Source organism: Lampetra planeri, chromosome 43, assembly GCF_965212315.1.
Source record: "Lampetra planeri chromosome 43, kcLamPlan1.2.h2, whole genome shotgun sequence".
Taxonomy (NCBI): Eukaryota; Metazoa; Chordata; class Hyperoartia; order Petromyzontiformes; family Petromyzontidae; genus Lampetra; species Lampetra planeri.
This window is the reverse complement of record NC_136149.1, coordinates 2,282,938-2,304,592: the sequence shown is the minus strand read 5'-3', so window position 1 is coordinate 2,304,592 and position 21,655 is coordinate 2,282,938. Positions and strand designations below refer to the sequence as shown.

The 21,655-nt window shown below is 53.8% G+C and overlaps 1 protein-coding gene across 1 annotated transcript in view; it reads right to left on the bottom strand.

Moving 5' to 3' along the window:
* Positions 1-7,814: 7,814 nt before the first annotated feature.
* PID1 (phosphotyrosine interaction domain containing 1) overlaps positions 7,815-21,655 on the bottom strand; it is a 31,123-nt gene continuing 17,282 nt past the window's right edge. Inside the window, exons 2-4 of the mRNA XM_078614034.1 lie at positions 20,980-21,094; positions 19,767-19,904; positions 7,815-8,687 (exon numbers count right to left, since the gene is read on the bottom strand). Of these exons, the coding sequence (XP_078470160.1) occupies positions 7,815-8,687; positions 19,767-19,904; positions 20,980-20,982 (1,014 nt within the window). The 5' untranslated portion in view covers positions 20,983-21,094. The remainder of the gene's footprint in view (positions 8,688-19,766; positions 19,905-20,979; positions 21,095-21,655) is intronic.

Here is a 21,655-nt window from a genome sequence, read left to right as displayed (position 1 = left end):
AATGCTTACTCTTTGGTTTAAAAACCAAAAACCTAAGAATATGAATCCTTGCAGTCACGAAAGCTTCAAATCTAGAATTACTGAGAGCTTATCTCGGAATACAGTCCTTAATATTGGTGTAATGTTATTACACCAATAGCTACTACACGTGTAGCTACTACACGTGTAGCTACTACACGTGTAGCAGCTACTACACGTGTAGTAGCTGCTACACGTGTAGTAGCTACGTGTAGTAGCTACTACACGTGTAGCTACTGCACGTGTAGTAGCTACTGCACGTGTAGCTACTACACGTGTAGCTACTACACGTGTAGTAGCTACTACACGTGTAGTAGCTGCTACACGTGTAGTAGCTACTACACGTGTAGTAGCTGCTACACGTGTAGTAGCTACTACACGTGTAGCAGCTACTACACGTGTAGCTACTGCACGTGTAGCTGCTGCACGTGTAGCTGCTACACGTGTAGCTACTGCACGTGTAGCTACTACACGTGTAGCTACTACATGTGTAGCTACTGCACGTGTAGCTACTACACGTGTAGCTACTACATGTGTAGCTACTACACGTGTAGCTACTACATGTGTAGCTACTACACGTGTAGCTACTACACGTGTAGCTACTACACGTGTATCTACTTGTGCTACTCGGATTATCCGTCACTGCACTGTGGAGGACCTAACCCAGAGCCACAGATCGGGGTCTCATCGCCACCACCACCACCAACCACCACCACTAACCACGTGCCCGGTGCTGGCTCAACAACATCGCTGTGGCTCTGGGCCCTCTGCTCGTCGCCGAGCGCCACCTGCTGAACGATTCGCGCCACTGCACTTGGCGTCGTCGTCAACGGGGACGCGAACGTCGCGTGAGTGGCAGGTGTGTGGGTCAGGTGAGCGAGTGCCAGGTGTGAGGGTCAGGTGAGCGAGTGCCAGGTGTGTGGGAGAGGGGAGCGAGTGCCAGTGGCGTCACGTGAGTGCCAGGTGTGTGGCGTGAGGGTCAGGTGTGAGAGTCAGGTGAGCGCGCGGTGAGGATGTGGTCGGAGTGGTTGGAGAGAGTGGGGTGGGTGGGTGGATGGGTGGATGGGTGGATGGGTGGGTGGATAGGTGGATGGGTGGATGGGTGGATGGGTGGGTGGATGGGTGGATGGGTGGGTGGAAGGATGGGTGGGTGGATGGGTGGGTGGATGGGTGGGTGGGTGGATGGATGGGTGGGTGGATGGGTAGGTGGGTGGGTGGGCGGGATCCGGGATAAATGGAGATGTAATGTTGAATGTCTTTCGCACCGTACATAGCCAAGCACAACAAACGTAACGTGCTCGACCAGAGGACGCCAGCAGGCGTACAGCTCAAAGACAATGCACTATCAAAGTAATGAGGGCTCGGGGTGAGCATCTACATCATTAGACCTCCTTTGCCAGTACCAAAATTGTCTTTGAGCTGTACGCCTTTTGGCGTCCTCTGGTCGACCACCAATTGGGTCGAGGCTCAAAAGAAAGCCGTCCCTTGGTGTGGACCAATCAGTTTCAAGGACAATGCATATATTATCAGTGTTTTTGTTTGCATTTCGACTGCAAGTATTGTAGTTAATGCAGACATGAATCCTTGTAAAAAGGGTTCAGTTTTGTTGCCAGAAAAAAGGGGGAAACCCCTATTATTATGGTCATTGATTGTCAAGGACATCTAACCAAACTGAGGTTGTTTTTTGTTCTCCGGGTAGGGAATGTGGGCAGAGAGTGGGCAGTGGTGAAGATGACCCTGATAGATCTGTCGGTGGACGTGAAATGTATTTTTTTTAAAGGGGACGCGCACAAAGAAGAGCCGATTCCGAGAAACCCAAATCAGACTGGAGTAATTTATTTTAAAATCCGTGTTAAATGTGAACACAACTATTAGATTGTAGTCTCTTGTTGGGGTTCTGAACCCAATGTACACCGGCAGAGTTTGTTCAATTTCACATAACCCGTGGACCGGGTGGAGGGGGTCGTGGGGAGGTTGTGGGGAGGACCTTCGCTATCAGCTCATGTGTTCTAGAAAGTTTTGCTGGCTGGCGAGAGGGAGCTGGGAAGGGACGGTCACGTCCTAAAGACGTACTTGCTGCTGTTTAAATATACACTACATATTAAAAAAAAAAATTGTAATCGATTCTATGAACTAGATTCGGGGATAAATTAATTTTTAAAATGGCATCAAATGTACGAAATTATTCATTCAAGGTTGTTTTCATCCGTGTTTATTTAAATAAAAATGATATAGTGGACAGTATCTGAAACCAATTTGTATGTGGGGTGCAGCCTCATTGCCCCATTCACTACACACCGCTGTGTACGTCAACAGAGGCATGCATCAGTCCATCCGTCTGCCACCGCATTCACTGGACTAGTTGAGATATCTTTATCAGATAGAGTTCAGCCGAGGATCATTGTAACAATATATGTAGGCGCAGCCCTGCAACTGACTGCACACGGTCACTGCTGGCAGGAGCAGCCTCAAGCACACGCCATCTGCCTGGGGTGCCTTGGTGGTGAGAAGTTGACGACCTCGCCTGGTATGCAGGAGGTCCTGGGTTCGATCCTGACCCTGACACCTGCAGTATATTTGGAGTTTACATGTTCTCCCCGTGGTCGTGTGGATTTTTCTCCGGGTTCTCCGGTTTTTCCCTCCGAATTTTGAATCAACATCACGCGTTTAGAGCATTTGGCTGCAATACATTTCTACGCGATAAGCCTCTTCGTTGAGCATTTGTGACCAGGTCGCTTCTGAAAAAGGGCTCTATAGCTCAGTGGGCCTTACCTGGTAATATAACAATCGTAAATCGTAGTAATAGTTGATCAACTGCAGCGTCCCCAATGTGCACTACTGGGTGGTGAGAGGCCGCAGGAGGATTTAAGAAACTTCCACCAATGCTGAAATTGCCGCGACGGGGACATCAACCAGAACCGGTGTTTTCCGCATTGCAAATCCGGCGGTGCTGACCATTCGACCACGGCACCTCGTTAAAACTCCAGTAGGAATCCGAGACCCCGTGGGATCGAATTTGACCCGTGCACGTGCGATATTTCAGTCATGCAAAAGGTGAGCCCAGGTGCAGAACAAAAGAGCGTGCAGGTGGTTGCTTTGTACTCTCGGCCACGGTGGGCGAGTGGAGAATGGTCGAAAATCCCAATGATTTTTTTCTTAGAAGGGCTAGAAAGCTCAATTGGAAAACTCGTTTCTTTCGAACTGCTTTTTGTGTTTAGTTTGTTGTCCTTCCCCCGGCACCTTCGATTAGCACGGTCGGCTACGTACGGTGCAAACGAAGTTCCAAGCTGATGTTTGGCAGAAATAAAGTCGAGCCTGTTCTAATAAATACTGCACTGGTGCCCTCCAAAATCGGGAGGGGGGGGGGGAAAGAGGGCTAAAGCAATAACAGTATTCGGTAGTGGTGGAGAGAGAGTACGGACGGAGTAGCGAGGACGGAGCGAGTACAGCGTAGGGAAGCAGCGGAGTGGAGCGAGCGAACAGAGGGACATTGAGTGGGGTTGATGGGGAGTTGTGCATTGAAGAGTATGGAGGAACATTGAGTGATGCTGTCGGAGATGTGAACTTTATGCGTAATAAAGGAACGAGAAAGACAAAGAAGTTGTCGCGTCAGTAAGAGTCCTACACACGCACCTGATGATTGGTAAACACGTGACGTGGAGGGCGCACGTACAAACGTGCGCACGCGATTCTCGATCTTAATTTCTTCATTACATCATCATCACCAAAACCAACACAGCCGCCGTTCGCCACGAAGTGACGGTGACGTCACCACGGCGCCTGTGCCAAGCTAGGTGCACTTTGAGGCCCCGTGAAGTGTCGAAGGCTCGCTGACAGGATGCCTTGGGACAGACCCAGGTGCCATGGGTTGGCTGACTGAGATGACTCGGTAACAACGTTATCACCACCGTCTCACCGGATACATAAAATCACCACGATCTAAGAAAAAACACATCATCCTCACCATCGTATCCATGATCATCTCAACCAACGTCGTCATTGCGTTCACTGGAGTGCCCAGCGTGGCATTTGCTTCTCACAAAAGGTTACACACAACGTGCCGACTGACATTAACAACACACACACGGAGTCAAACCCTTAATGCGTTATTTATTTTATATAAGCTTCTCAGTTACAATTTCTACATGGTTTTACACGTCCTAACTTACTTCACCTCGACCAAGAGGCCGTTCACGGCACCGCCACCGCTCCCTTCCCTTCCTCCTGCCAGACCCAGACAATGTTGCACGGTCAATAACCGACCGCCGAGGTCTGTTCTGACAGTCTCCATCATCATCACCGGCAACAACCATCTGGCTTCAGGCCTTCCGCTTGTTGCACCGTTAGCGCGCCCCGCACACCACTCGTCCCACCCATCACCACCTCCTCCACCCTGCAAACCACTCGTCCCACCCATCACCACCTCCTCCACCCTGCACACCACGCGTCCCACCCATCACCACCTCCTCCACCCTGCACACCACTCGTCCCACCCATCACCACCTCCACCACCCTGCACACCACGCGTCCCACCCATCACCACCTCCTCCACCCTGTACACCACGCGTCCCACCCATCACCACCTCCTCCACCCTGTACACCACTCGTCCCACCCATCACCACCTCCACCCTGCACACCACGCGACCCACCCATCACCACCTCCTCCACCCTGCACACCACTCGTCCCACCCATCACCACCTCCACCCTGCACACCACGCGACCCACCCATCACCACCTCCTCCACCCTGCACACCACTCGTCCCACCCATCACCACCTCCACCACCCTGCACACCACGCGTCCCACCCATCACCACCTCCTCCACCCTGCACACCACGCGTCCCACCCATCACCACCTCCTCCACCCTGCACACCACTCGTCCCACCCATCACCACCTCCTCCACCCTGCACACCACTCGTCCCACCCATCACCACCTCCTCCACCCTGCACACCACTCGTCCCACCCATCACCACCTCCTCCACCCTGCACACCACGCGTCCCACCCATCACCACCTCCTCCACCCTGCACACCACGCGTCCCACCCATCACCACCTGCTCCACCCTGCAAACCACTCGTCCCACCCATCACCACCTCCTCCACCCTGCACACCACGCGTCCCACCCATCACCACCTCCTCCACCCTGCACACCACTCGTCCCACCCATCACCACCTCCTCCACCCTGCACACCACTCGTCCCACCCATCACCACCTCCTCCACCCTGCACACCACTCGTCCCACCCATCACCACCTCCTCCACCCTGCACACCACGCGTCCCACCCATCACCACCTCCTCCACCCTGCACACCACTCGTCCCACCCATCACCACCTCCTCCACCCTGCACACCACTCGTCCCACCCATCACCACCTCCTCCACCCTGCACACCACTCGTCCCACCCATCACCACCTCCTCCACCCTGCACACCACGCGTCCCACCCATCACCACCTCCTCCACCCTGCACACCACTCGTCCCACCCATCACCACCTCCTCCACCCTGCACACCACGCGTCCCACCCATCACCACCTGCTCCACCCTGCACACCACTCGTCCCACCCATCACCACCTCCTCCACCCTGCACACCACGCGTCCCACCCATCACCACCTGCTCCACCCTGCACACCACTCGTCCCACCCATCACCACCTCCTCCACCCTGCACACCACTCGTCCCACCCATCACCACCTGCTCCACCCTGCACACCACTCGTCCCACCCATCACCACCTCCTCCACCCTGCACACCACGCGTCCCACCCTTCACCACCTCCTGCACCCTGCACACCACGCGTCCCACCCATCACCACCTCCACCACCCTGCACACCACGCGTCCCACCCATCACCACCTCCTGCACCCTGCACACCACTCGTCCCACCCATCACCACCTCCTCCACCCTGCACACCACGCGTCCCACCCATCACCACCTGCTCCACCCTGCACACCACTCGTCCCACCCATCACCACCTCCTCCACCCTGCACACCACGCGTCCCACCCTTCACCACCTCCTGCACCCTGCACACCACGCGTCCCACCCATCACCACCTCCACCCTGCACACCACGCGTCCCACCCATCACCACCTCCTCCACCCTGCACACCACTCGTCCCACCCATCACCACCTCCTGCACCCTGCACCACCACTCGTCCCACCCATCACCACCTCCACCACCCTGCACACCACTCGTCCCACCCATCACCACCTCCTGCACCCTGCACCACCACTCGTCCCACCCATCACTACATCCCTCCTCCTCTTCCCGATTACACGAAAAACACTTTCCTGCCACGTTCAATTCCCAGCCTCCCAAGTTGCTCACCCTATCCCTGCCATGATATTCCTGGCATCCTCCGCATGCACCGACATTCAAAGGCCTAACGCCGGAGCTTCCTTGAACACCTACCATCCCCAAGTTTAAAAGTTCTTTATTGAGCTCGGTGTGATCACATTGAGATTCACCATCGCTTTTACAAATTAAATACGCATACCATATCTTTGTCGCGGATAAAAGGTGGTTACACTTTTACACCCCCCCCCCTCCTCCTCCACACCTGCAAAGCAGCTCATGGGCGGCAAGGGGTTGGTGGATCACGGAGAGAATTGTGGAACTCGCCGAGCTGCGAGGTGGCAGCACAGAAAGTGGGTTTGTGAACCAATCTGTGTGGACCTGCGAGTGGGTGTCACCATCTCGTACTCGTGCTAAGTTCATCTCGGTCAGTTTCCCCACCGATGCGATAAAAAAAACTAATTCAATTCAAAAGGAAATCGATGAACAAAAAATGACAAAGCTGGACCCCCCTGTCCTCTAAAATAGTTTTCAGCCTCAGTGATGCCCGGCCGCCTTTGTCTCCCCAGTGGCAATGTTTACACACCGCACCAGGTACTCTTTGAGGCCGAGTCGACCTAGGGAAGGCCCAGGACCAGTTCAGATAATCGTCACCGGTGTTGGTCACGAGCAGGAATAGAACTCTGGTTGCCGGGTTCGTAGACTGCCACGCAAACCGCGACACCACCGCATCCCACAAACACACACACACACACACGCACACACGCACTCACACGCGCACGCACTCGCACGCTCACACGCACTCACTCACATGCACATGCACTCACACACTCGCACGCACACACGCACTCACACGCACTCACGCGCACACGCACACCTATCGGATCGTACGACGCACCCTCAACCTTTGCTTTGAAATTTCTGGGAGAGCAGCACATCGTCCAAACGTGTAGAACGTGGACAGAGAGAGAGAGCGCCTCTAGTCCACTACTACCCGGCAAGCGAGAGCTTCCTCAAATCACCTCCGACGCGTTGCACAATCGCCCGATGGCTTTTTAACTGGCCAGTAACTCTGCAAGTTGGCTTTAGCGTTTACAACAAGAACAACAAAATGAATACCATATGCTTTGGCTTAAATAATTCAACAATCTCTTATACGTATAGATACACACAGGACTCGAGCGCAGTCAACCGTCGATTATTCCCCGCCCCACCCCGGAGCCCCGGGTTAGCCGTGCGTCCCATAAAAAATAAATAAAATCTCTTTCCCCACACGGCGGCTCGGCTTGACAGCTCCTCACTCGTCGAGGGCCGGCGAGCGAAGCGACTGGGGGGGGGGGGGAGCAGTGGGGGAAGGCGACGGCGTCGTCAGGATAAGCGAGAATTGACTGAACGCGTCCAGCACAGCTTGATCGGTGGCTTCCCGGCAAGGCCCACGTCGCGGTCGCCTCGACGACGGAGGAATCCCCTCGCACCCCCCCCCCACGCCCCCCCCCCTCAAGGTCTCACTCCGAAGCAGCCGCTGCCCGTGTCCACGGAGACCTTGAGGTCCTCCGCTCCTCCTCCTCCTCCGACGACGACTCCCGCAGTTGCCGTGGCGACCTGCCAGCCCTCTCCCGCGGCGGTGCTCGCCACCGGCGCCGTCGTCGCGGCGCCACCGTCCCTGCCGCCGCCACCGCCGCGCATCCCGCACAGGGTGCGCGTGAACGCCTCCATCATGGTGTGCGCCAGCCGCTTGGCCTGCTCGGTGCTCTGGCACTCGACGGCGTGGCACGACAGCGCCGGTGCCGGGCCGCCCCCCGCGCCGCCCCCCGCGCCGCCCCCGCCGTGGTGCTCCCGGTAGAGCCACGCGAAGACCAGGCCGCTGGCGCGGTGCTCGGCCGAGCAGAACGCGACGCGCGCCACGTCGAACGAGTCCGTGCGCCAGCCGCCCCCTTCCCGCGGCTGCCTCCGCTGACGCCGCCGCTGTTCCGCCGCTCCTCTGCGGCCGCCGCTGTGCCGCTTCTTGCGCCACAGCAGCCGCTGCGCACGCACGGCCGCCGTCGCCACCCCGCCCTCCTCCTCCTCGTCGTCGTCGTTCTCATCCTCCTCTTCGTTCTCGTCATCGTCCTCCGGGTCCTCGTCACCGGCGAGCTTCGCCCGCTCGCAAGACGTGGTGGTGATGGTGGAGGAGGAGGAGGTGGTGGTGGTGTGAGAGGGCGGCAGCTGCACGTGCATGCGGATGTGAAAGGGCCGGATCTCGAGGCGTGCGGGCCGAGCGAGGCCGGGCTCCTCGGCCTTCAGGGCCCACATCTCCTGGACGGCGCCGTCGGTGCAGCCGGGGCCCAGGGCGGGCGCGGGGAACAGGCGCACCTTGCCCAGGTACGTGACCTGGCGCCGGCGGGGGGCGGGAGCGCAGCGGTCAGCGACAACAACGATGGCAACAACAAACAAACACGACTAAGCGATGACGACGACGCGGCCGCGTTGCTTGCGCCGGGCTAGTTTCACCGCTTTTGAATGATAATTGGGTTTTTTTTTTATTTTTCTACCTACGTGACTTTACCGAAAGAACCAAAGAGTACGTTCTAATATTTAGACATTATCTACGCTTAGAGTTTCCTGGCTGGCTGCTGCCTGGGCTCCTCTCCACCACAACAATAACTCCGTTGTCGGTGGCCACTAGGGGGTCGTTGCGAAAGAAGCTAGCTGGGTAGCTGGCCACACGGGATTTTCCGTGCAACAAATTAACTTTGCGTCGAGTTGAAACGGTGGAAGAAGTTCGGACGACGTTTAGTGATGATAAATATAGTGCGACGAACGGATACGTTAGATCGACCGCGGTTCATTTAATGTCGCTCTAACTTTCACATTTGAGAGCTCCCATTAATGGAATTATTGCAACATAATATTCCTTAAATCCTAGAAGAATATAAAAAAAAACGCAACACATTTTATCATTCCGTAAAAAGGCCAGATTTCTCGTAGTCTCCAAGTTACAGCGGGGAGAATGATCGTGACACAGCCGTCTTATTTTTCCGATGCAGGGCAACACAAACGGCTTCTCTCTGCTGGTTTTATTTGAATACATTTCAATTGCCATTTAGTTTCGGCTCCTCTGACGCAGCGGTTGACACTCTGCGAGTGTCGCCACCGCCGTTTCTTTCCAGGCCGCAGCGAGCGGCCCGTGGCGGAGTTGGCATCTGGAGGGGTGGTGGAGGGGGGGGCCACCTCCCCCTTCGTCAGCCCGCACCGACCCGTGTGGTGAAGTAAAACCGCCACGGCCTGTCCCGGGGTGGGCGGAGGAGGCCCTCGTCAAGCAGTGGAGTGACAAATGGCTGCGAGTGATCTGTATTACTTTAATCAACGAGGAATGCGTTACAGTGCAGCACTTCTCAACGCTGACCACTGCTACTCGCAGAAGGCGCCCAGGGGATATGTCTGGATATTTGAGCTCTTAACTGCGCAGCGCGAACGACAAGCTGGCCAGCCAGTCCGTTGAGGGAGCTTCCGTTCCGCAAAGCACGCATGTACGTACATTGAATGTCTTTCGCCCCGTACGTAGCCGATCGCAATAACAATTATCAGGAGGTGCGGGTGGGGGGAGGACAAACTCAACAGAAAAAGTAGTTGTAAGGAACTGAGTTTTCAATCTAGATTTGGAAGTGCATAGCTCCAGTGGCTTCCTAATATAGGACGGAAGAGCGTTCCAGACGGCCGCAGAAGCGCATCTGAAAGCGCCGCGCGATGATGCGGTGACCACGGTCTTTGCTCGATGGCCCAGCAGCCAAAAGCCGCTGCTGCCACGAGGATGACGACGGGAGTTTGCGTGATGGTGGTTTATGCTCCTTGAACGAGTTCAGCGAGGTACTGTGGTTCATTTGTGGCAAGGACTTTGTCAGTAATGAGTGCGACCTTATAAACTCGCGACGGTACCCTGGGACTAGTTGCGTTTTTGAAGAAAGAAAAGGAAAAGAGGATAAGAAAACAGAAAAAAAAAGTGCCGTCTAGTATTTTGTGGCCCCAAAATTCATACCAACAGCGAGTTATCGCCACGCCGCGCTATGAACCCGGGGACCCGAGTTCGATTCCCGGCCACGGCAAACAACATCAGTGGGGCATGAGATCCGAAGCGGGCCAACATCCCTGCTTGCTGCCGCCTTCGCCAACGCGCGCTGGCGAAGTAGGGTCAAGCAACTCCCACGGCGGCCGACAGAGCGTGGGTACCGACCGGGGGGCGGGGGGAGCCATGCATGATTTTGTACCGCGTGGCCCAAAAGTCAGGAGGGCACGGGGGTTATTATATTTATTCTAACAAATCACATTATGGTAATTTAATTAATTTTAACAAAAGTTCAAACCGACTTCCATTAAACATTAATGCGCGGCGCGTAAATTATCATCTTTTGAAATTAATTCGGGACTTCTTTTTTTACTTGAAGATTACAGGCGTTCTTGGTCGAGTTTTGTCAACGACGGAGTTGAGGTTGACCCCGCAGGAAGGAGAAGAGAAAGAGATATTAATAACGTTAGCAGAGTATTTTTTTTTATCTTCACGTAAATGAACAACAAACAAACAAAACCCATGCCCTGACTTTTGGACCACCCTGTATCCCGGACACGACTGTACGGAGAAGCTGCATGGCGCAGAGAGTTTGCGAGCTGCGTGTGTTTTTCCTTAAAACGCGGTGTCCTTGGTCGGACGAGCGGGCAGACAAACACAACATCTCCCTCGGCACAGCAACACATATTCCCATCGGCTCCAAAAACAAATACTTGTGCACTTTCTTGCACGGGCTACGCTAACCCGACATTTACATACCAGACAAAGATCCCCCGTATAGCCTTTAACAGACCGTTGGGGCAAGTGCTGTTAGGCACCCCGGTGGCGAGATGTTAACCACCTCGCCGGGTATACAGGAGGTCGCGAGTTCGATCCTGACACTAACGCCTGCTGTATATTTGGAGTTTGCGTGTCTCTCTCTCTCTCATCACGGTGGCTAGGAGATTTTAACTACCTCGCCTGGTATACAGGAGGTCGTGAGCTCGATCCTGACCCTAACGCCTGCTGCATATTTGGAGTTTGCGTGTTCTCCCGGTGGTCGCGTGGATTTCTCTCCGGGTCCTCCGGTTTTTCCCTCCGCATTTAGAATCCACATCACGCGTTCAGAGTTATTTGGCTGCTATAAACTTCCACACGATGGCTCAGCCACTTCGTTGAGCTATCACTTGTGGCCGTCAAAGGCCGGCCACAGCACACGAAGAGGTGGGTGGCCAGCACCACGCCCGGCCGCCTTTGTCTCCCCAGTGGCGATGTTTACACACCGCACCTGGTACTCATTTGAGGCTGAGTCGACCTAGGGGAGGCCCAGGACCGGCCCAGATAATCGTCACCGGTGTTGGCCACGACTACACTACCGCTCCCCATGTGTACACATGCATTATAGCTGCCGTGTCGTTTCACTGCATGCACTTCTTTGGCCAACACGAGTGATGATTTACGTTCATTTGCCCTCAGATAACCCAGCTTCAGAGGAAATCTGGAATTATTACGCAATACGATTTGGTTAACTTGGCCGATATTCTTTAAGAACCTGCTTTGGCTAGGGGTGGCAGGTTTGAATCAAGGGGCGTCAACGCCCAACCACCTTTGTCTCCCCTGCACTGACGGTTTACACAACGCACCAGGTACTCATTTAAGGCCCAGTCGACCTAGGGGAGGCCCAGGACCGGTTCAGATAATCGTCACCGATGTTGGCCGTGAGCGGGAATCGACTCGGGTGGACGGGTTAGTCGCGCAGTGCGCTAACTGCGGCGCCACCGCTCCCCACCGAGACACGCAAAGACAAAAATCCCCCAGATACCCTTTACAAACTGTTGGGGCAAGTGCTGTTAGCGAGCACCTATGAAGGCCGGCACGGCACACGAGGGGGTGGGTGGCCAACACCACGCCTGGCCGCCTTTGTCTCCCCAGTGGCGATATTTACACATCACACCACGTACTCATTTGAGGCCGAGGTGACCTAGGGGAGGCACAGGACCGGTTCAGATAATCGTCACCGATGTTGACCGTGAGCGGGAATCGAACTCTGCTCACCAGGTTCGTCGTGCAACGCGCTAACCGCTATGCCACCGCTCCCCATACTGAGACACACACAGACACTAAAACACACACACACATCGCTCTGGTCTTTATCTAGGTCAACACATGCTAACAAAGGCACACGCACGCACATACACGCGTGCATGCACATACACGCACACGCACACACACACACGCAACTCTTTCCACACACTTCATCATCTACAAAATTGCAGAATTTTGCTAAACATCCTTACGAATGCATTTGTGCAAAGAGAGAAAAAAGCCACTCAGGAATGGTTTCCTCATTAGCCTAGAGGGTCTGTGTGTGTGCGTGTGTAGGCATGTGTGTGTGCGTGTGTAAGCATGTGTGTGTGCGTGTGTAGGCATGTGTGTGCGTGTGTAGGCATATGTGTGTGCGTGTGTAGGCATGTGTGTGTGCGTGCGTGTGTAGGCATGTGTGTGTGCGTGTGTAGGCATGTGTGTGTGTGTGTTTCATTTGGCTCTGCGTGTGCAGGTTGAATTGGCAGAGTGCGTGTGTGTGACACACACACAGTGGCGAATGGTGGTGGCAGTGGTTAGCGCGCTACGCTACGAACCCGGAGACCCAAGTTCGATTCCCACTCACGGCCAACGCCACTGAACCGCTCCTGGGCCTCCCCTTGGTTGACTCGGCCTCTTCTGAGTACCAGGTGCGATGTGTAAACATCTCCAATAGGGAGACAAAGGCGGCCGGGCGTGGGTGCTGGCCACTCCCCCCCTCGTGTGCCGTGCCGGCCTTCATTAGATGCTCGCGGACAGCGCTTGCCCCAACAGCCCGTGCAGGCTATACGGGGTATTTTTGTCTTTGGGTGTATGTGTATGCTCATCACCGACGCTGGTTGGGCAGCACAGGTCTGTCAGTGGAATGGCTTTATATATACATTGGTTGGGTAATGCTGTGTGACACTGCCTGGCCCTTAAGGTCGCTCCACATGAAGCCCTCTCGTGTCTACTGAGCCACAGTCATGCCCTCTCTTCGTGTGCGCGAAACATGGACCCCGTTACAAGAAACATCTACACAGGCTTGAGCATCATACAGGCTGGCCCTGCCTTCAATCACTGCGAAGTTTAAAATGTGGCTGAACTCGCTGTTGGTGCCCCAAACAAACCCTCTGAAAGTTCCTGCGCTCAGTCCACATCCGGGAGCTCCTCCGGCGGGCGATGCTGCGTTGGTTGGGTCACGTAGCCCCGCATGCCCAGCCACCGCATGCCCAGCCACCGCATGCCCAGCCACCGCATGCCCAGCCACCGCATGCCCAGCCACCGCATGCCCAGCCACCGCATGCCCAGCCACCGCATGCCCAGCCACCGCATGCCCAGCCACCGCATGCCCAGCCACCGCATGCCCAGCCACCGCATGCCCAGCCACCGCATGCCCAGCCACCGCATGCCCAGCCACCGCATGCCCAGCCACCGCATGCCCAGCCACCGCATGCCCAGCCACCTCATGCCCAGCCACCGCATGCCCAGCCACCGCATGCCCAGCCACCGCATGCCCAGCCACCGCATGCCCAGCCACCGCATGCCCAGCCACCGCATGCCCAAGTGGCTTCCCTTTGGCCAGAGAGAGGGGCCTAAAACGGGCGCGACACGGGCTAGAGAAGAAACGGACTGACGCGGTACGGGGAGAACGTGCAGCCGATTCACCAGGTTACCAGCGGGGTCAAGATCGGATTCCGTGGAGGAGGCTCGTGAAGGACGCCACCGGCGAGTTTTGGAGGCAGTCGCCCTGAAACAACGGCGGAGGGTGGAGGAGCGACGCTCGCAACAACTAACTCAGTGCCGAGTCACGATGGTCGCGGAAAACCACGATATGGATTCAAAGTTTGGAGTGAGATCTGTGGAATGGCTGCGGACACACAAGATTAGGTGCTGCCAGTTTTGGACTGGGGGGGTGGTGGGGAAGGGGGTCATAGACGCTGGATAACAGCAGAGGGCAACAATGGATTTTGGATGCACATCTGAGCATCACCCCAGCCGATTTGGTCAAAGGTTCCAAAAACAAATCAAGGGGTGCCGGTATTCCCAATTATCAATTCCTAGTGAGAACGAATATTCATTTAAGGGAACGTATAAATTATACGTGTCGGATGGGCAACAACAGGAAAATGAAAAGTGTGTCGTTCGGATAGATGGAAGGAACCGTAAAGAGAGGAAGACCTCGCAGAGAACGGCTTGATGGCGACATCACACGAGACTGCTGCCAGAACCATTTGGCGCACTACTTGGTGCACATTGGCAGTGGATACCTACGGGGCTATCTGCCCATGCATCGTGATGATGATGATTATAATGATGACAAGAGGGCAGAACCTATATTGTCTGACGCCAGCGCCAAAAGCGGGATCTGTAATATCCCTTTTTTCCACTGGTGCATCCGAGCCGAGCCAGCACGGGTCCCAGCCGGAACCAAACGGTACTGCGGCGGCCTCACAAGGCACCCACTGATTGGGAGCCCAGGGATGGGGGGGCCCCAATGATTGCGTTCGTCTGCCGTGTGACATCAAGTGAGCATTACCCCATGAGGGCACAACGTCACGGCATCATCTGAAATCCGGAGGGAGGGAGGGAGGGCCACTAAAAGAAAAAGGGAAGCAAGTCACTAAAGTTAAATAACTAAAAGCGTGTTTTTTTTTACGCGTCTGGACTCATTCAGTGTGTCAGCGGCACGGCTCGGCTTCTGCGGTCGGTCAAAAAAAAACACCCCGGAGATCTCGCGAGAGCCGTGCCAGGCTGGCTTGGACACAGTCCCCCCCCCCACCCCGGGCACGGCTTCGCTTTGCGCAGTGGAAAACCGGCGTGAAGGTGAACCGGGGCTCGCCCCAGCTCACAAGCCGTCCTCGGAAGCAACAGAGACGTCGTTGTAGCGTCGACGGAGAAGCGGGACAAATAAGCGGGAATTACGACCCGGGGTTAAGGGTCAACTTCAGGGCCGTATTTTTGCCTACAAATAAAGATGGCCGAAGGAGTGTCGCAAATGATGGATTTCTATAATTTGGGCGCCGCGGTGGCGAGATGTTGACTACCTCGTTTGGTATACAGGAGGTTGTGGGTTCGATCCCAACCCTTATGCCTGTAGTTTGCGAGTTTTCTCCCCGTGGTTTAGTGGAATTTTTCTCCGGGTCCTCCGGTTTGTTACCTTGCACATTCAGAAACAACATGCGTTTAGAGTATTTGGCTACTGCTATGACATTCCACAACCATGATGAGAAGCCACTTCGTTGAGCTATCATTTGTGGCCAGGTCACTTCTGAAAAAGAGATCTACATAGCTCAAGTGGGCCTTACCTGGTAAAATAAAAAATAGTTTAGTTTCTGCTTGGGGACAGCCGCACTTAACCACAGCCCGTGCTAAAAATTGTTTAGGAGACATGTTGCTTTACAATCGCTTGCCTCTGACTGTGGACGGTAGGGGACAGGTGGGGGGGGGGGGGGGCAATGTATCCATGGGAAGCGAGACTGGGCACCTTGTTGGGACGGCCCAGGCCCATTTCCGGGTCATTCCGGTCGTGGAAAAACATCGCATGGGTCAACCGTGCCGGAGAGACGCACCGCCACCGGCCTTCGTTGGGGCCGCGGGCTGGGCCACAGAAACCCCCAGGAGGATGTTGCTTTGACAGCGACACCCACAAAGTGGTGGCTTCCAGGCTGCCCCAGAGGTCGCAACCGGGTACCCGATACCCGTACCCTACCCGATACCCCGCTACCCGTACCCGGCCGGGTACGGGTACGGGTACGGGTAGCCGTTTGCGACCCTGGTGCGGCCGGGTACGGGTACGGGTAGGCCGTGAGTCACTGGTGAGTCACCGTTTGTCACTCATTTCGGGTAGGGTATGGGTACGGGTAGGGAACGGGTACCCGACCCTGGTGCGGCCGGCTACGGGTAAGGAATCAAAACCCGTTTGCGACCTCTGGGCTGCCCTGCGGGTAGTCCGTGCAAGAGGCTCTTGCCTAGAATGTGAGGCAACTGAGGAGGCTACAATATGGGACGTTTCTTGCCAGTATCAAATATAAGAACAGGGTTTTTTTTACCCTTTCTGGCAATAAAACAGGAAGTTTTATTTTTCGATTTAAAGCTTTCGTGACTGCAGGGATTCATCTTCTTGGTTCTTTCGGTAATGTCACGTAGAATGGAAATAATAAAATAATAAAAATAAAACATCAGAAAATACAAAGACAGCGTCTTTCCGACAGACCTGTTCTTCACCTGAGGACGGCTGCTTGCGTTGTGGCCGAAACGTCGTGAGAATTGTATTTTATTATGTTTTATTATTATTTTATTATTTCCCTTCTACGTGACTTTACCGAAAGAACCAAGACAACAGGAAGTGTCAAGATATTAAAACACCAAACAGAAACCTTTTGCAAGGAATCATGTCTGCATTAATGACACGTACTTGTGATGAACATGCAAACACAACAAAAACATGCTCTAATAGTATATGCATTGTCTTTCTGTTTTATTGCCAGAAGGGGTATTAAAATCTGTTCTTATAAGCTGAGGAGGCGTTTGTTTTCCAGGCTAAGCTCTGCCCGGGTGAGTCTTGAGTCGAAACCGGTCCAGGGATTATTTGCTGCTGCTGCTGCAGCAGATTTTGCTGATGAACATTGGGGGGGGGGGTCGAGATCTCCAACAAGGCCCAAAATGTTAACGGTGCTCTATTCTACTGTTTGGGATGTAAACAAAAGCGCCAGTCCGTTATTCATTTATGATTGTGTTCTCGTAAATATGTAACACAGATAAAGCCACGCTAGGTCTGATTTGGATTTCCCGGAACCGGCTATTGATTGCGAGCATCCCCCCCCCGTCCCCCCTTTTTTAAATTTACCTTTTACGTCCACCGATGTTCATCTCGAAGTCAGATCTACCAGGGTCATCTTCACCCCAAGAACAAAATAACTTCACAATCAATGACCAATGCAGCAAATTCTATTGTTGTACCGTACTTCGATAACCCCACCCCCCTCCTCCCCCAGCTGCTGTAGGCTCCCCCGCCTTCACAAACAACCCGCATGGACCAGCAGGGTGAAGTATGGTCAACCCCGCCTCGGCCCGCGTGGCGTGGGAAGACCCCTCAACCTTGCAGCGGATTGACCAGAGGATTGTAAACTAAACTTTATATTTTACTAGTTAAGGCCCACTGAGCTATATTGCTCTTTTCCAGTAGAGACCTGGATATCACAAATGATAGCTCAACGAAAGTGGGGTATCGTGTGGAAATTTATAGCCGCCAAATACTCTAAACGCGTGATGTGGATTCTAAATGTGGAGGGGAAACCCCGAGGACCCCAGAGAAAAATCCACGCGACTACGGGGAGAGAGAGACACGCAAACTCCAAATATACAACAGCAGGCATCGTCAGGGTCGGGATCGACCCCACGACCTCCTGTATACCAGGCGAGGTAGTTAACATCTCCTAGCCAACCTGGCGCCCAACTGTTCACGTGCAATGAGCACCCTGGTTGACCAGGCTACAAAAGTTTAGAGTTAAAATCCTGCTTGTGGCTCAACATCATTATAATCATAGTCATCCCTCTGGGGTTGATTCAATTAGTCCTATCGATGTATTGACCACTGTCATGGGAATGTGGAGTTTCCATCCCACTGTCCAATTTGATCAGGGAGACATTGTTACATCATACATCACACCCGCGACACTTACCATCACATCAGCCCGTATTTTTTTGGGAACTTGAAACCTAAGCGGTGTTGAGAGTGGTACGAATTTCAAGTAAATCCGATGAGCTATGAAGCTCTTTTGTGACCGTTGGGGGTTCACATGGGGGCTGTGACGTGACTTTGAGATGCCAGTGCCGAGTGTGAGCCCCCTCTATCCGTAGCGGGGGGTTCTCTTCCACTACTTGGGTTTCCTTCCCACACGAATCAACCGCAACCCCCGAAAATGGAAATCTACCCAAACATCCGCAAGCAGGACCCTCCTGAAAGAGTCTTAAAACTATATTCTTGGTTCTTTCGGTAAAGTCACGTAGAAGAGAAAAAATATTTTTATTTTATTTTATTATTTCCCTTCTACGTGACTTTACCGAAAGAATCAAGAATATGAATCCCTGCAGTCACGAAAGCTTTAAATCAAAGTCTTAAAACTCTTCAAAAGACTCATTGAGGATTCCTGGATGAATTATTGGGAATGTGGAGTTTTTTTTTTTCACGCCTATTCAAAAAAAACAAGCGATAGCATCAATATTAAATAGAAAAATACAATTATTTTTTTACAAAAATGAGAACATTTTCCCTAAATAAAATCTTGGCCTGTGAGATTCAGAATGATTTCAACACAACTCCCATCAAGCAACAATAAAGACTGAACGTCTGTTTTTATTTTTTTCATTTTCTTTCTCTGCTGCTTGTTTTTCTAAAAGTATATTTATATATTTTTCAGTGCCCTGCACGAGTAACAGCACATGCTGTACTATAGTGTGTGCCGGAGTGTGTACGCGTGTGTTTGTGTAGTCAAGCGTGTGCGTGTGTGTGTATTCAGTGCGTGCGAGTTCATATCCGTGCATATTCATGCGTGTATCTATGTGTGTGTTTTCACGAACGACCGACGCTCACAACAACGAGTGGAGCGTCGGGCGGATAAAACGTAGCGGAGGTGGCGCTGCAGGCAGCACAGGTGGTGCATCTGCCAATCATCTCAGTCTGTGAACCCATGGCACCTGGGTCTGTCCCGTGACCGCCTGCCAGCAGCGACCCTTCGACACTTCACGTGGCCTCAACATGCACATAGCCTGGCACAAGCACCGTGGTGACGTCACCGCCACTTAGTGGCGAATGGCGGTTGTTGAGTGGATGAGTTTATGAGTGAGTGGGTGAGTGTGCGAGTGGGTGAGTGTGCGAGTGGGTGGGCGGGTGGGTGGGCGTGTGGGTGGGTGGGTGGGAATGTGGGTGGGTGGGTGGGAATGTGGGTGGGTGGGTGGGTGGGCGGGCGTGTGAGAGGGTGGGTGAGTGGGTGACTGAGTGGATAAGTGGGTATGTGAATGGGCGAGTGGTTCTGGCAAGTGATCGAGTGAGTCGATGGGTGAGTTTGTGAATGGGTGAGCGAGCGGGTGAGCGAGCGGGTGAGCGAGCGGGTGAGCGAGCGGGTGGATGAGCGAGTGGATGAGCGAATGAGTGTGCGAGCGAGTGGGTGGTTGAGCATTGCGACCTGCGGTCGTGGCGGTGGTTGAGCACGGAGTGGATGAGACAAAACAGCTGACCGGCTCCTCCAACATCGATGGAGGAATCGACGAGCAAAGTTCATGGGAACAGCGACCACGCTAGGGGGACGGTGCGGTGGTGGGGGTGGGGGGGGCCCCCAATAGGGTAGCACCGCCAGGGGTCTCACCGCGTGTCCGGGATGCGAGGGCGGTGGGACGAGGGGCGCCGTGGGGGCGAGCTCGATGGCCTCCGAGTCGCTGGTGAGGGGCGCGACCTCTTGGTCCTTCCCGAACACCAGGGCGCTCAGCTTAGACTTGAGAACCATCTGTGCTCGCACACAAAGACAAGGATCCGCCCCGTGTCGACTTTAACGGACCCATTTAGAAGGGTTCCCGAGCCACTGGTGGAAACGGCACATTGCTCCAGTTTTCTCCACAGGTCACCTGCCGTGTGACTTGCATACAACTCGGCGCTACTTGTTGCAATGTCCCTACAAGGGTTGACGTTGGTGCTTTGTGACTGTGATGACGACGGGCTACGGAGCGTACGCAGTGAACGAGTGCCGTGCACGTGTGTACGCAAGTTGAACTTCTTTCGCACCGTACGTAACCAACCGTGCTAATCGGAGGTGCAGGGGAAGGACATCAATCTTGGCACACGAGAGGGTTGGTGGCTAACGTCAGACCCAGCCATTTTACTCTCCCCCATGGAACTCATTAAGGCCGAGTCGACCTAGGGGAGGCGCTGGCCACCGTTATTGGTCATGAGCGGGAATCGAACCAATTGAGATCGTGCCCTGCTGCGTCGCTGCCATTCCCTCTCCCATCGTTGGCGAACGGGTGCCAATGTTTGAATGCACGAGGGGTGCTACACGTTGCCTAGGAGATGTTAACTACCTCGCCTGGTACACAGGAGGTCGTGGGTTCCATCCCGACCCTGATGCCTGCTGTGTATTTGGAGTTTGCGTCTCTCTCTCTCTCATCATCATCATCACGGTGGCTAGGAGATGTTAACTACCTCGCCTGGTACACAAGAGGTCGTGGGGTTCTATACAAGAGGTGATGGGGTTAGATCTCGACCCTGACGCCTGCTGCTGTATATTTGGAGTTTGCGTGTCTCTCTCTCTCTCTCGCCCTCCCCGTGGTCGCGTGGATTTTTCTCCGGGTCCTTCGGTTTTACCCTCCACATTTTAGAAACACGCGTTGAAGATTATTTGGCTGCTATACATTCCCACGTGACAAGCCACTTTGTTGAGCTATCATTTGTGGCCTAAATTGCTTCTGAAAACAGTAGCTACATATAGCGCAGCGTTGCCTTTCCTGCTAAATAAAAAAAACATTGTTTAGTTTAGAGTTTTAGCATGATAAAAACTCGTTTAAAACATATAAACGAGCACCTACCATGGTGTAGGGCGGGCGGGGAACTCTTTGTTGGCGACGCTGCTGCTCGTTCACCGTGGGCGAATGTTCACAAGACGTCCACCGAGTTCCTGGGTTCGAGTCCAGTCTTCAGCGGCTGAATTAAACAAACGAAATCGTTTTAACACGTGGCAGGCTTTCGCGACCAATATCATCCGTAAGAGGTTTTTGTTGGGTTAGATCGCGTAAATATATAAATGTGTCGTTAAAACCCGCCACCACCCGACACGGCCAACTAGTAAGGGTTGTCACGTGAACAGAACGTGGCCAATTCGTCATTAGTAGTTAGACTTCTCCACAAGTCTGGCTGTCGCCTGATGAAGCTGGTTGTAATTACTGGCGAAACGTCGTACTCAGATTGTAAATGTTGCGCCTTGGTTTTCCAACACACCGGTTAGTGCTGTACTAGTATAATACACTATACACTACACTATACACGACACACTAGTGCTGTACTAGTGACGAATTGTCACGTTCTGTTTACGTGACAACCCTTACTAGTTGGCTGTGTCGGGTGGTGGCGGGTTTAACGACACAATTATATATTTACGCGATCTAACCCAACACAAACCTATTATACACTGGTCAACACACTTTTTCTGGCATAAGGTATTCCAACGGTTTTAAGGTAATTTTGGGGTGCGGATTCCAAATCTGG